This window comes from Manacus vitellinus, unplaced genomic scaffold (genome assembly GCF_001715985.3).
Source record: "Manacus vitellinus isolate BGI_N305 unplaced genomic scaffold, ASM171598v3 scaffold_8_pilon, whole genome shotgun sequence".
Classification (NCBI taxonomy): Eukaryota; Metazoa; Chordata; class Aves; order Passeriformes; family Pipridae; genus Manacus; species Manacus vitellinus.
In genome coordinates, this window is record NW_021940864.1 from 3,651,679 (window position 1) to 3,665,667 (window position 13,989).

Sequence of the window (13,989 nt, forward strand, 5' to 3'; positions counted from 1 at the left end):
GCATGCTGTGACAAGGGAGCTTCATTTCTACAAACCTGTTTCCTTTCAGGAAGGCAAGTACTTTGTTTATTTAGCCAAATACCTGGCATCTACTTCCTCCATCCTTCAAAAATCCTGCTCTGCTGTACTCCAGAGCAGCTCAAGTCCTTGCACCTGCTCCTTTTCCCCATCACAGCCGTCCTCTGCTGGTTCCCAAACTTGTCTAGTCTGCCTGCCCCGAGTGCTGGAGCTACTCCAAAGCTCTCTGTAATCACAGCAACTCCTTCCCCTAGCTTCAGCAACTTCCCAGGGAGGTGTCAATGACAGGAAGTGGGTCTTGTGTGAAATCTGTCCCTAATGCTCTCTGAGGCAGCACCTATTTATAACATCCGAGAGCAAAGCCTAGATTCATGTTTTCAAAAACCTGTCTGGCTTTGTTTTCAGGTTTCCTAGTAAACGGCTACATTTTGCAGCTCCTTCAAATGTAAGTGTCACAGACCACTCAGATGGTTTATCATCCTTTTTATGCCTGAGAGAGTATTTTTGAGCACTTACTCTCAGCACCTGGATCTTCAATTCGTGCATCGCACTGGGGTGGTTCCCTGGGAATCCCTGGGGCTTCAGCTACCTTCTACTGGAGATCAGACCTATCGATTTAACTTGAGTCATGCTATTAACTGAGAGAACAGCAGGAGGATGTGGGCAGGATGTGTGGTGCACAGTGCTATTTATGGTGCCTCTCAGAAATGGGAAACCCACACAGGGAATCCTCATTATATGGGTGAAAAAAAATCAAGAGTTGCTGACCACCTACATAAATGTATACAGAACATGTACATAGGTCCAAAGGGTCAGACTCATTATTCCCTGCAATTCCAGTGGTATCAACCCAGAATTGCTCCTGGCTGCAGCTGAAAGCCAGATCAGACACACCACAGCTGTGGTAGGATACAACGTGTAAGGACTGGATTCATGTCTATTGGGCATAAAAACAATTTGCCGCGTGCTTTTCTTGTATTATTTTCATGAAAAGAGATTTGATCATTTGGAACTTGAATTCTACGTGGCGATGCAAACCCAGCACAGCAGGGTTTGCTCTCCACAGCTACACAGCTCTGAATTTCCTTCCACTTCAGCAAACTCTCTCCCATCTCTGTGTGCATCCCAGTCTCTCACAGGCTCTTTCAGTTTGGCCTCTTGCTTTTAACACAGAAAGGGTCACTTACGATCGTCACTGTAGTCATCCACTAGTATGATTTCATGGACGAGGTGCACTGGGGTGCGGTTCAGCACACTAAAGAATGAAGAGAGAAAATCCATGACAGTGCTTGACCAAATTAACAACCCAGCAAACGGAGTGGAAAAACTTCGGCACTGATCTCTGCCAAAGCACAGAAGACCAGATTTCCAGAAAGGATATACTAGATAAGACCCAGAAACCACTCCCCACCCCACCCCCAGTAATCTACAGTGCCTGGCTATCAACTCCCTGTAGCCTGACCTAAGAGCCAAGTGCCCAGTATTCCTGGGAAATACCTGAGATTCACCCTTATCACCCTTGTGAGCAAAAGCAGAGCACCACGTAAAGCCAGGAAAAACTGGCTTTTTAGCAACATGCACATTGCACTGGGATTCCTAACTGGGCTTACAGCAAAGCTGCTGTTGCCCCAACACCTCCTCTGGGGCTAATGATACGGTGTCCAGCAACGGCAGGGCCAACACAGAGAAAATTACCCAGCTCAAACCCATCTTTACACAGCTCACAGCTGCGGCAGGACAACTCCTGTTTTTATCCATGAGCTGATTGTGTTTCAGAGGCTGCCGAGAGGATAAGAGCAGGGTTGGAGCACATCTAGTTAATGAAAGAGAGAGGTTGGAGGATGTGGTTCACAGCTCCCTCCATGTGGACAGACACTGTGAAACATGGCTGAAAGCCACAATCTTCCCTTAATTATGCCACCAAGGGTTTTTTTAGTATTGTTATTATTATTATTAAAAAGCCTAGACCTGTTCTTTCTCTTTCTCTCACAGCGCAGAGTTTGGCAGAATTATACAAGCTTAAAATCCTGCCCCAGCAAAGGGTCAAGGCTGACTTCTTGAAGCAGAAACCCCAGGACATCCCAAAAGTCTCCTAAGTGCTTGGCTTGGGCTTTGATAATGCCAGTTAGGTTGTACAGGCTTTTCCAGCATTTAAACTTCTTTGTCTTCATCCTGAGTGTGGTTCCTTTTTCACACAGGATTTAGAATCCCCCCAAATTTCAGACCTTCAAAATTCCCACCGGCATTAGAGGGCAGTCACCTGACTAGCTAACAACCTTAAAGCCCCTGATCCCTGCAGATCCTCATTAACAGGTTTTCCCAGTCTCTCAGGCTCCCAAAACTCCAGCAAAAAAAAAAAAAAGTCTGGAAGTCTGGAAAAACCACATCCCTGTCCCAGACCCCAGTCACGAGGGCTATAAAGGACAGGATCCCCAGGGGACATGGGTGCTTGGGAGCCACACTGGCAAAAATGTAGAAGGGTCTCACAGCCTCACCCCTGGATATCTGAGGACATTCACCAAAGGGCTGCATTTCTCTGACAAAACCTTCTTCATGAGAACCCACAAGACCACTCTGCCCAGGGGGTGGCCCTTGCCAGGTGTCTGCTGCCTGCACTGGTGTACATCCCCCACCCCCCACTCCAGGTGCTGGAAATACAACCCTCCAGAGAACTGAGCTGGATTTTTTTGGAAGGCGTACAGGATATCCCAAGGTAGATGCTTGAAACAGAATCATAGAATCACAGAATGACTTGGTTTGGAAGAGACCTTAAAGATCATCTAGTTACAACCCCACTGTCATGGGAAGGGATGCCTTCCACTAAACCAGAGTACTCGATGCCCCATCCAATCTAGTCTTGAACACGTCCAGTAAATGGGCATCTACCAATTCTCTGTGCCTCACCACCCTCAAAGTAAAGAATTTCTTCCATATATAATGGATGCTCCCTGCATGTTGGTTTTGGGGTTTTTTTCCCTCAGCAGAAATCCTGAAAAAAAGGGGTTTCATATCAGACTGGAGTGGGTAAGCCTGGCACCTCCCTTGTGGAGGTCCTCAAAAATCACGTCCAAGAATGACTTTCCCTGGAAACACAAACTCTTCCAGTTTCAGGATCTTAGCAAAAACCATTGTTTTCTCCCACTTCAGATGCCTTGCACGTTAATGTCGGAGTGGGAAGGGAATAAAAGGTGCCATCCCCTACGCAACAGTAGCTGTGGCCACCCTGACAACACTGTGGCTTGTACCAAGCAGAGTTAGACAACACCGCCTCACCAACATCTGGAGCCTGTTACTAGGAAAAAGTGCCTGAGCGCCCCTCCTCCCGCTGGGGCACACAGAACAATTTAGATGTGCTGTTTCCACCTGTCAAGTGTTTTTTAATTATTATTATTAATAGGTTTGTTATTTTTTAAAAATCCCCACACGCGAGAGCTGAGTTCAGCAAATTACCGCAGCCGAGCGTCAGTAGAGAGAGACAGGAGAGCAATATCACGCTCAGTGGAATATTTAACAAGCGCTGATTGCCTGGAAACCTAACTCAGTGAAACCTGCAGGAAAGAAGCAGGCTTGTAAAAAAGCTAGCAAAATAAATAAATAACCCATGGAGAGCGGGAGGGGAGGAGGCAGCGGGCAACTTGAACATGCAAATCCCGCCTCTGCCTAGTCTCCCCTACGGATTCGGCAGCCCGAAGTGCAATGCAGGGCTTCGCTCTAGGGGAAGGCGGACACGAAGGGGCTGATTCTTGCTTTTGCTGGTACCAGCCAGAATAACTCAACCAAAACCGTGGCACTTGGCTGTGGAGACTCAGACCGGGGCTCTAAGTGGTACTCAATGCCTTTGGAGGAATTACCTCCGAGGCAGCTCTTACGGAAGAAAATCCAGCATGAAAATTCCCATGGCGCTGGGTCGGGAAGATGCGTAGCCCCGCCTCTGCTCTGCTGCTCCTTCTGTTCCCAGGTTAAGGAACTTGCTGCCAACTCTATGCCAGGACTTGCCATGTTCCATAGATCATGGAACATGTCCCCTGAATGCCAGCAATGGCCGTCTCTGGGATGCAGAGTGTTGACCAGAGGGGGAGGGAAAATTTAGCCAGCATGCCAACCTACAAGGGAAGAACGTCTGCAAGGACTGCTCTGGCTCCATAAACTCTCATCCTTCCATGGGGTTACTGACAGACACCACTGTGGGTGACACAACATCCCCTCATCCTGTATCATCACAGCCCTCTCCCATCAAATCTCTTGTGGGCCTCCCTTACCACATGACACCTTTCCAAAACTCCAGTGAACAACTCACCCTCACCCTGGTGAGGGTGGTCCAAAGGCTGGCTCTAAGGGACCTGATGTTCACTGATTTCAGCACTCTTTGAGCTCATTATTGCCCTTACAAGTCTGTGCACAGACCCCAGCAAGCCCAAAAACTGCTGCTAAGCTAAAGGCCCCTTGATGCAGGCACAAAGAGATCTAAAGGCTGCAACACCACAACCATAGCCCACTTCCCTACTCAGCCAAGAGCAAGCATGCTGGCTTTCCAGCAGAGCCACATCCACACCTCAAACACATTTTCTGCCTGTGCTCTATTAATCACATGATAATGCACACGATGTTGGAAACACAGAAGACTAAAAACACCCCTCCTGCAGCACTCCTTGGGGAGGATGGGAAATGGAGGCACCAAATCCTGCACATTTTCAACGTCACGGGGATTTTTTTTCAGACAGACTACAAAAGCACTTCTAAAAATTCAAAGCCGGTTTTTCTATTACTTTTGCCTCTGCTTAGCTTTGATTTTTTTTTTTTAATACTTTCTTTTCTTTATGTCTGTGCATGGCTTTTTTTCCCCTTTTATATGGGTAAAATCAGAAGACAATATTGTAGTGCTTTGAAGTTACTCTGCTATTTATAGATTTCTTTCCCTGAAATCAAACATAGGCAGGTATATACTGCATTGATGGGCACATTTTAACAAATGAAACAGCTTTTATATGCTGTTGAGACAGAGATCACAACATTTTCTCCCTTAAATTGCCACAAGTCCTGTTACCATTGAAATGAAAACTCATGCCTCTAGTCCAGAAAGTGCTTACATTTACTCAATACATTAAAACCAGATTCACTGCTGAATTATCTTGTAAAGTCAATGCTGAAATTTTCTTTGTTTCAATGGATTTAGCAGATCTTATGCAGATGTAGCCATGGAGATTTTCACCCTAAATTTTCATCGTTAAGATCCTTCTTCCATCATCCTCAACAATTTGGGATCCTTTTCCACCTACCTGGAGGTGGATCTAGCAATTTCACCTCCAAATAAATACCAGTGCAAAAGTCATCCTGACATACAAGACATGGAAAATGTTCACGTGGAGGAGCTTAGACCTTCTGACCAAAAGTCAGTATATTTTCAGTCATCACCCAGAATACCACTTGCTTTAGAGAGATGGTTGTGGACATTGATCCTCGGGAACTCATGAACCCATTAATTCTCTCCATGGCAACATATTGGGACTTGTTGGGGGAAAAAAAACACCTCTGGGAGTATAACAAAGTGTACAAAGGGCTAAGGGTCACAATTATCGAAATCAGACCGCGAGTGCGGAGAGAAAATGCCCGCCAAAATGAGCTGCTTCAACAACCCCAAATGGCTAATTATGTGGGAAGAGAGACATCACACCAAGAATAACCATAATGAGCTTTGATTACACTGCGGTTTTTGCATTTTATTCTTTCAAATACCCACCAAGCTCTTTGAAATTCAAGGGTTCTCTTATGTTAACATCAAAAGGTAAAAGCGCATGGAGGGCTGTGTACTCAGTCACCACAAGAGATGATTAGCAAATTAAGAAAAAAAAAAAAAGCCCAGGGTTTAAGGAAAAAGCAGGAAAAAAAAAAGAAATGAAAAAATAGTCAGCACAAAGTGCTAATTATACAGTGTCTGTGCAACACCTGGCTTGTTTTTGCTTCTCTAATCAGGCTCATTTCAGTTATGGCACAGACTCTATGTGGTGCCGAAGCAAGGAGGTGCATGGCTTTGTCACCTCCCTCTCTCAGATGTGTCTGGATGCAGACAAGTTAGTGGCATGAGAGGAAGGTGTGAGGTGCTGGCTGCCCAGGACATCACTTCTCTTACTTATAAGCACTGGAAAATAAAAGGCATGATATTCTCTCTGCTAATTAATGACCTAAATATTTGATGTGGTATTCACAGCACTCGCATCGGGACTTTTGCCAAAGGATGTATTTTGGTTTGTCAGCAAGAGGTAAATAATTAAAGTTTCCTTATTCCTGCTCTGAGCTCCCCAGCTGCAAGTTTGAAGAATAAATAAGTAAAAACCACTCAGCAGAGTAAACGGGACTGTCTCCCTCTCTGCCCGGCAGGTCACCCACACAACAGGATTAAGATTCCCTTGCTAAATGCAGGCTAGTATAGGATGGAAAGACAGAAAAGAAGAAATTGCTTGTTTTGTTTTTCTTTTTTAATTATAAATGCCTCTGTATTGCTTAATTTCTCCCTTGCTGCTTCCTTCCCATGTTGGGTTTACTTACACGGTCCCATCCCCATACTGTTGGAGACTCTCACCATCTTTAAGGCACTGAGTCTTGGAGCTTGAAGCTGAACCACAGAGGGATAAGGGACTTGTTCAAGGTCATTCAAAAAGTGAGCAGTTGAAACAACCCAATGGTACTTTCTCCCGTCTGTACAGTTTAAAAAAAATACTAAAAAATCTCAGGAGCTGCTTTGCTATTCACCATCTCCTCCTTTCTGGCCTCTTCTCTCCTTTTCTATTTGCCTTTCTCACGACAGCCATCCCCTACTACCTGGGCAGCTGTATGTATTCACAAGCATAGTTGCACCACATGCATTTATAAATGCTGACCACACCATTTGCAGACATTTGGGCATTCGATTAATTTGGCCTCTTTTTTTTTTTTCCCCCCCTGCTTTACTTCCAGCTGGCAAATGGTCAAAGATCATGAAACTTTTAAATGAATTCATTATTCAACACAGTCCACTAGCTTTTCCCAATAGCTCTGACAGTGCAAAATGTTCATAAACGAACCGTCCCAAACACTCACAACGTGACTTGCGTAAGGGGTGCTGTGGAGGCCACGTGTTGCTGCCTCTGCTTCACAGGTCAGAGCACTCACATCCCTACCAAGAGCCACATGAAACAAACTGAGCCTGCCACACAGCTCAGCCTCAACACTCAGGAAACATTAAAGCTCTCAAGCACCCAGGAAAATCACAGGAATAGCAAAATCCTTCCTGCTCATCATGTACGTAGTCTCTTCTGCAAGAGGTCATTTCGTCCCCCGATAGATGGTGCCTTTACCAGTATTTCCCTCTCCCACTCCTCTGTGTTTACATGGAGTCCTGTAGGAAGCATCTCCTTTTCAGGGATGGTGCCCTATGGTATCACGGCTTTGGACAAGCCAAGCAATGTCCCTTTGCCTTGTTTCTTGCTCCTGCTATGGTAATTAACTGAAAACATTGTTTCTGCGACAAGGTTGGAAAATCCAGTATACTGGAACTCAGAAAAACCAGGTTTGCAATTCAAAATCTTCTACCAGCCACAGCCAGATCTGTTTCTCAGTCTGTCCACCTGGGTTATCCCAAGAGTGCACCATGGAGTTGTACTAGGGAGAATAGGGCAGAACAAGTGGCCAATTTACTCACCACTAAACTTAAAGCACTTGGCCACAGACTGTCCCAAAAGGCACAAAACACTGTCAGGAGGACAGAGTTTGTTTTGAATGGCCATGGAAAATGATCCATGTTGTTACAGCCACTGTGGGATGGAGTTATCTGGAAGATCTAATTAAGCTAAGTATTTGCTGAGCAAGAGGGGAAAAAACCCAAGCAGTCAGAAGGCACAGCAAATTAACCTACAGAGGCTAAAGAGGCAGATGAGCTCTCAGCTGGGTTCAAAAGGAGGCAGAGAGGTGGTAATATGTGCCCAGTAGCCACCAGAGAGGAGCAGAACAGGAGCCATGTCACCAGCACAACTTGCCACCCAGGGCTGGTATCTCTAGCATTGGTTGGATGAAAGCAAGTCCCTGTGCACTGCATCCAGGAGGAAAACAGTAAACCCTGATGTCAAGAGGCCACCTCCAAGCCATGGGGACCAGAAAAAGGAGGGTCAGCTGAGGATCTCAGCCCAGGGGGAGGCAGAGAAGATGTGGAACCCAAGGCTGTCGTCTCAGTTCCTCACTGCCTGGGCTTGTCTCTGTGGTGCAGCTCAGTGGAATGCTCCGTGGAGCTCTGGCATTGTTTGGAGATCAACCTTAGAGAAACAGGGCTCAGAAGGGGCCCCAGAATTGGGGAAAAACTCTCCAGACAAACAGGAGTGCTGGAATTGCCAGGGCACATAAGCAAGAAGGAGCAGTGCACATGGGCAAAACTGTGGTGGAAATCACACACAGCCGGGTAAGGAAGGCAGTGAAGCCAACTAATCAAGTTAAGCAAACAAAATAAGAGGAACAAGGAAGAAAGTAATTTTATAGCTGGAAATCAGAAACTTCAGAAAACAATAACCTAGAAGAAGGAAAAATTCAATCTATCTGTATTTCTAACCTTGCCATCACTGCAATGAACAGTTCTCTAATGAAGCCAGATATGGGGGATCCAGGTATAAGAGCTGTATTATGCATCTAACATTTTCCATGTGACAACATTACTCGTGATCGTACCTGGCAGGACAGTCAAGTGCTGAGTTATGAGGAGAAATGAGATCAAAGTCCATCCCTGTACTTAAAGCTTCCTATATCTCAGTGGGGGCCAGAGGACTGCACCTGCAATCTCTGTTACAATTGGTTTTGGAGAATGGCAAATTTATGCAAGGCACTGTAAAGACAAAAGAGAAGGTTCAAGATCAAGGAGGTGGCACAGAGCACCAAGTGTCAGTATCACCCAAAATCCACACATCCTAGAGAGAGAAAGCAGTGACAGATTATTAAGTGTGAAAGAAGGAGATGGGATTGGGCACAAAACCATAAAGCAAAGAAGGAATTCAATTTCAGGACTGTCAAACTCATTTGTGGCCCTGAGTGTGCTCACCTGAGGAAGGATGCTGTTTTCAGAGAAAAGTTCAGCAAGGATGTGATAGTGAACAGGGAATGACTGAAGCCTCCCTGTAACCAGCAACCCCAGTCTGACCAGTACCAATGATAGCAAGGGGTCCCTGGGGATGCCAGAGTTTAAAAGACAAGACTTGCAGCAGGGCACAAATCTTTACAATGTGGGCACGAGATGCAGCTGCAATACACTTACTATTGGCACAGATCAGAGTGCATCCAAGCTTGCTACAGAGGAACCCACCAGCCTAGACCTGGAGACAGACCCCTCGAAGGTGCGGTGGGCACACCTCACCAGTTCTTCCCACAAGAGAACTTGCAGATTCAAGGCACATATTGGGATTAAAAACTGATTTGAAAAACCTGCAGTGAAAATGAAGCCTTTAGTCTATTTACTACAGCAAAACACAGCCAAGAACAAACCAACAAATGAAGGAATGGCCACATGCCCAGAGCGCTCCACCATGTACCCGCAGGAGCACAGAAACCGTCTTTGAAAACCTAGTCTGCGTGTGTGCCATTAGGGCTTCTCAATTAGCAAGCCTTTCTGGCACTCGATGGCTCACTGGAGAAGCTCAAACAGCACTACCAGAGAAAATATCTGTAGAATGATAGCCGTCCCTAGAGGACTGGGAGAAAATACAGCTGAGCTCTGATACCCAGCTGGATATAAAAGCTCTTATCCCAGACTTTGTCTAATCTGCTAATGCTCCCCCAGGTGCTTCCCGTGCTAGACCCTGCAAAGGGGGCACAGCTCCTTACTTTCCTGAGCATCCCACTGTAAAAGCTACTTCTCTAAGACCAACTTTCACTCTAATTTCTCCCGGACATCATTTGAGACCACAGCTGGTCCCATTGCTACGGTGAGTGCAAACAGATTCTGCCTTTATTCATGAAAACCTCTAGCTCACTCACTATTTTTTAAGAGATCACCAGAGTTCTTACCTCCGAATTGTCCTTAGCAGGGTTGACCTGGCCTCGTTGTGGAAGGTGATGATGACACTGGTTGGTGGGAGGTCCTGGTCATAGTGCAAAGTTGTACACCTGGGGAAGGAGAGAGAAGAAAAGGCCATTCAGGTACTGGAATTCAAAGTGAGAGCTTACTTAATTTACATAGACAGCAGAGTCCATCAGTAAATGGTCCACCAGCCACTATTACAAATAAATAAATAAGAGCTTTTCTGTCTGAATCTCGAAAATGCCAAGTAAGTCACTGAGGATTAAAGCAGCAAAGAACTTAACTGTCATTGATAGGAAGGGATGAGAAGGGATGCCCAGTGGGCAGCCCTTTCCTCTAACCAGTGTTTCTCAGCTAGCACTCTCACACCCACCCAGCTGGTGGCACCAGCAGAGGTAAGAGCATCCTTGCAACTCCAGCTCCAAGCCACCTCACTCCCAACCTCCCGAGGCAGCAATTTCCACCAGCTGGTTGCAAGGTAAGCCAAGTCCTGTTTCTAAATTGATTGTTTCCTTATTCACTCTGCCTTAATGGCATAACCAAACTACAGGGAAGATTGGGATTTAAAACTTTCCAAACCCACAACTGTGACCACGGCCCCTGCTGCCTCCTTCCCAGGAGGAAATGTCACAGACTCAGTAATTACTTTGACCTTTAGCTGATTACATTTGCGGCTTTTATAGACCGACACCAACATATTCCTTGCTCAGAAAATCCAGATACACCTCTTACATCTATGATGCTCTTTCCAGGTCCCTATCAGTCCCTGTGATGACACAACAGGAACCCGTACCCAGCCTGAGGAGCCCTCCATCACAGCCATTATGTCCCTTCACATCCACATGCCAATCACCTGCTGCTGTGTCACTGCCCAGGTGCTACCACTACCATCCTCAAATCAAGCAGAAAAAAAGGACTGAGCAACCTCTATTAGTCTGCTCCCACCAAGTTCTGGAGCATAGTATCTGCAAGGTGAAGTAAAAACAGATGGGTAAACTAAGCTAGGGATGGAGAGGAGAAAGCAGGTAAGAGTAGCCAGATATTACTGGTTTATGCTATTGAACATGGTTATGTTGCACGTGTGAAGAGCCAAAATGCTTGAGATATTATTTTTGACGAGATTTTCCGTCTTCAAAATTTTTAATTTTGAAATTGCATTTCCAATTATCTACAAAGTGAACTAAATTAAAGGAAAAAAGAGTGTGCAACAGGTGAAACAATTCCAAAGATAAGAAAAAAATGATATCTTGAATGGGACAAAATATTTCCAAGATTACGCTGTATCACTTGCTGTTTTCTCTCATTGTTTCACTCAAAACCATTTCCAAATCCTGCTTCAACCTGACCAAAAGCAGTTTTCTCATTGTTTTAGCCAGAAATTCACAATCAAGCCAATTCTAATTCTAGGTACATCCCCAAAGGATGCCAAAGTTGCACAGCTATTCCATATGCAGGAGAAAGTTCAGTAACATTGCCCTGTGTGACAACACCCTCATTCATCAAAATTACATCTCAGGGATGCTGAAAACAGAGGGTTTCTGAATTATGAAACAGCACTGGGTCATGCCCTGAGCTGCTCCCCTGGGTCACTGCAGCCCCGTGCATTATCCAGTAACCAGCTCCAGCTGAGCCTTCCCAAACTGATGTGATGAGAAAGAAGTGGCTGTTCAGCTCCTGTTTTGCCATGCTCAGGCTCAGCCCTCGCTTGCTTTGCGGAGCTCCAGGGACAGACTGTGGCAACTGCCTCTCCCTGTGCTATTTATACACTGTTCCCAGATGCGTGTCCTTCCACCCACTTCCAGCGGGGTTCTGTGGAGCAAACAAGGGAAGCTATTTCTGGAAAAGAATGAAAGAGGGTGGAAAACATAAAGTCATCAATACTTTACTTATGTTATTACAACAGCTAAGGAGCTAATAAATAAAGCAGCAGCGTGTGCGGGCTGTACCACCCACCAGTGGGAGTGCTGGGAATATTGCAACCCTGGCTGAGCGCTCCAGCAGCCCGATGAAGGCTCCTCGTGCGCCACAACTTGCTTCTACAACTCCAGATGTCTGTGCACCAGATTGGCCGCACTAGACAACGTGCATCTGGGAAAGGCTGAGACGTCTCCTATGAGCACCTCCAGAGCTCGGTCACTGGTGCTGCAACCCATCCCTGGCTTCTGTTTAACGAGACTCGTTGCATCCCAAAGGGACCAGCGACTGTGCTGCTGCTGTGGAGCAGGCAGGGACCTGGCAGCACCCCTGCCTCGCTTTGTCTCTGTGGCCAGTACTACATCACAGCTGGGACTTGCCTCTCCAGACACCAGCCCGAAAAGTGTTAGGCTGAGCTGCTGCATCTGCCAGCGCCCCTCCTCTGTGGTTCCTTTGTGGCCCTGACTCTGCCCTTGCCCAATATTTTACCCCTGGGCTATTCTTTCAGGAGCCCTCCCAAAGTTTCCTCCAGTTGGTCCCTTTTTTTTTCCTTCCTCCGCCAGTATAACTGCAGCGAAATATCCTGGCTCCCCAGAAGGCAGATTTCAGCTTAAGTTGTTGACTACAAGTGTTTTTTTGGCACTTACTTGGGTAATAAAAACCACAGCTTGGAAAAGCATTAAATCCAGCATGTCCAGAATTATTTTGTGTGACAATTACATCTGGGGTAATTTCAATTTAATACCTCACTGCAAGTGAAAATTGCAGCATGCAGCCCTAAAATTGCTGTAATAATGAAAATAAACCTACTAAGAGCTGCCTGTGCTACCTCAGGCTGTCGCTGGATAAACGTTTTGTGCCACTTTTGGTATTTCATAGGTCACCCAATTGCCAAAAAAAAAAGAAAAAAAGAAAAAAAGAAGGAAAAAAAAGGAAGAAAAAAAAAACCACCACAAAAAAACCCCCCATACCAGAAACAACACCCATACATTTGCAGGAAACCAATGGAAGTTTCGTTTGGTTTGTTTTAAATTGTTAAAAAAAAAAAAGGTAAAAAAAGAGTAATAACTGCACTGCCTATATTTGCAGAGTGTTGAAACTCTCTGGCTAAAGTCATTTAAAGTTTGATGCTTTGAAACCTTGCAGCAGGACTGGGGAGCAATCCTAGCACGGCAAGTGCTAGCAGGAATGCTGCCAGCCTGAAGTGCCTGCAATTTGGGCTGCTCCACCAACTCCTAATATCTGGGGGACTGAAAGAAGACAGAAGCCAGGCTGGCCTGCCCTAAACATCTCAGAGAGAGTACCCAGATGGAGAAACAATTCTTATTTCCTCCTGCAAACCCAGAAGTCAAACTCGTTTTATGGAAGTTTCACTTTTCTGTTTTAAAATTTTTTTCCCCATTAAAAACTGAAATAATTTCAGAACTAGAAAGTTATGAAAAGAGCAATCTGGCTGAAAACACCTTGGAGTCACCCTTGGAAAATCCCAGCCTGAAATAGTTGCTTGTTATACTCCTTTCAGGGTGGACAGAGCAACACATCTCCATGTTCCCAATATGCCACTAACAGCTCAGGAATAAATTACAGAGCACTTGTTTGTGGGGACAGGAAGCAGACAGACAGGAAGCACTCATTGCAGGAATTGCATAAAATCCCAAACTTTGGACGCTCCAGAATTCCTCACAGGCCTCCAAAGTCCCTTACTAAATATTTTTTCTTGAGTTTCTTTGACCTTTGTGCTCCTGGTGAACGGCGTGGTATCACAGATACATGGCCTATGCACACAGCTGCCCCTGCATCCCTAGAGATCCTCCTGATGGGGCAACACACATGCTCATTCCCAGGGAATTTCAACCCATTTAACATTTAAAATGTCAAATTTAATTCATAGTGCCCCCCACCAAACCAAGGCCCACCTTGCAAACACGGCTACGCAGCACAATGGTAAAGACTAACAGTGTGAACGGAGATGGACCCTGCTCTGCAACCTCTTCCAGTCCTTCACAGGCTCATCCAGAGTGTTTTCT

The 13,989-nt window shown here is 45.7% G+C and overlaps 1 protein-coding gene across 1 annotated transcript in view; it reads right to left on the reverse strand.

Moving 5' to 3' along the window:
- GALNT14 (polypeptide N-acetylgalactosaminyltransferase 14) overlaps positions 1–13,989 on the reverse strand; it is a 63,307-nt gene that overhangs the window by 28,911 nt on the left and 20,407 nt on the right. Inside the window, exons 4-5 of the mRNA XM_029965082.1 lie at positions 10,036–10,134; positions 1,206–1,273 (exon numbers count right to left, since the gene is read on the reverse strand). Coding sequence (XP_029820942.1) covers positions 1,206–1,273; positions 10,036–10,134 — 167 coding nt within the window. The remainder of the gene's footprint in view (positions 1–1,205; positions 1,274–10,035; positions 10,135–13,989) is intronic.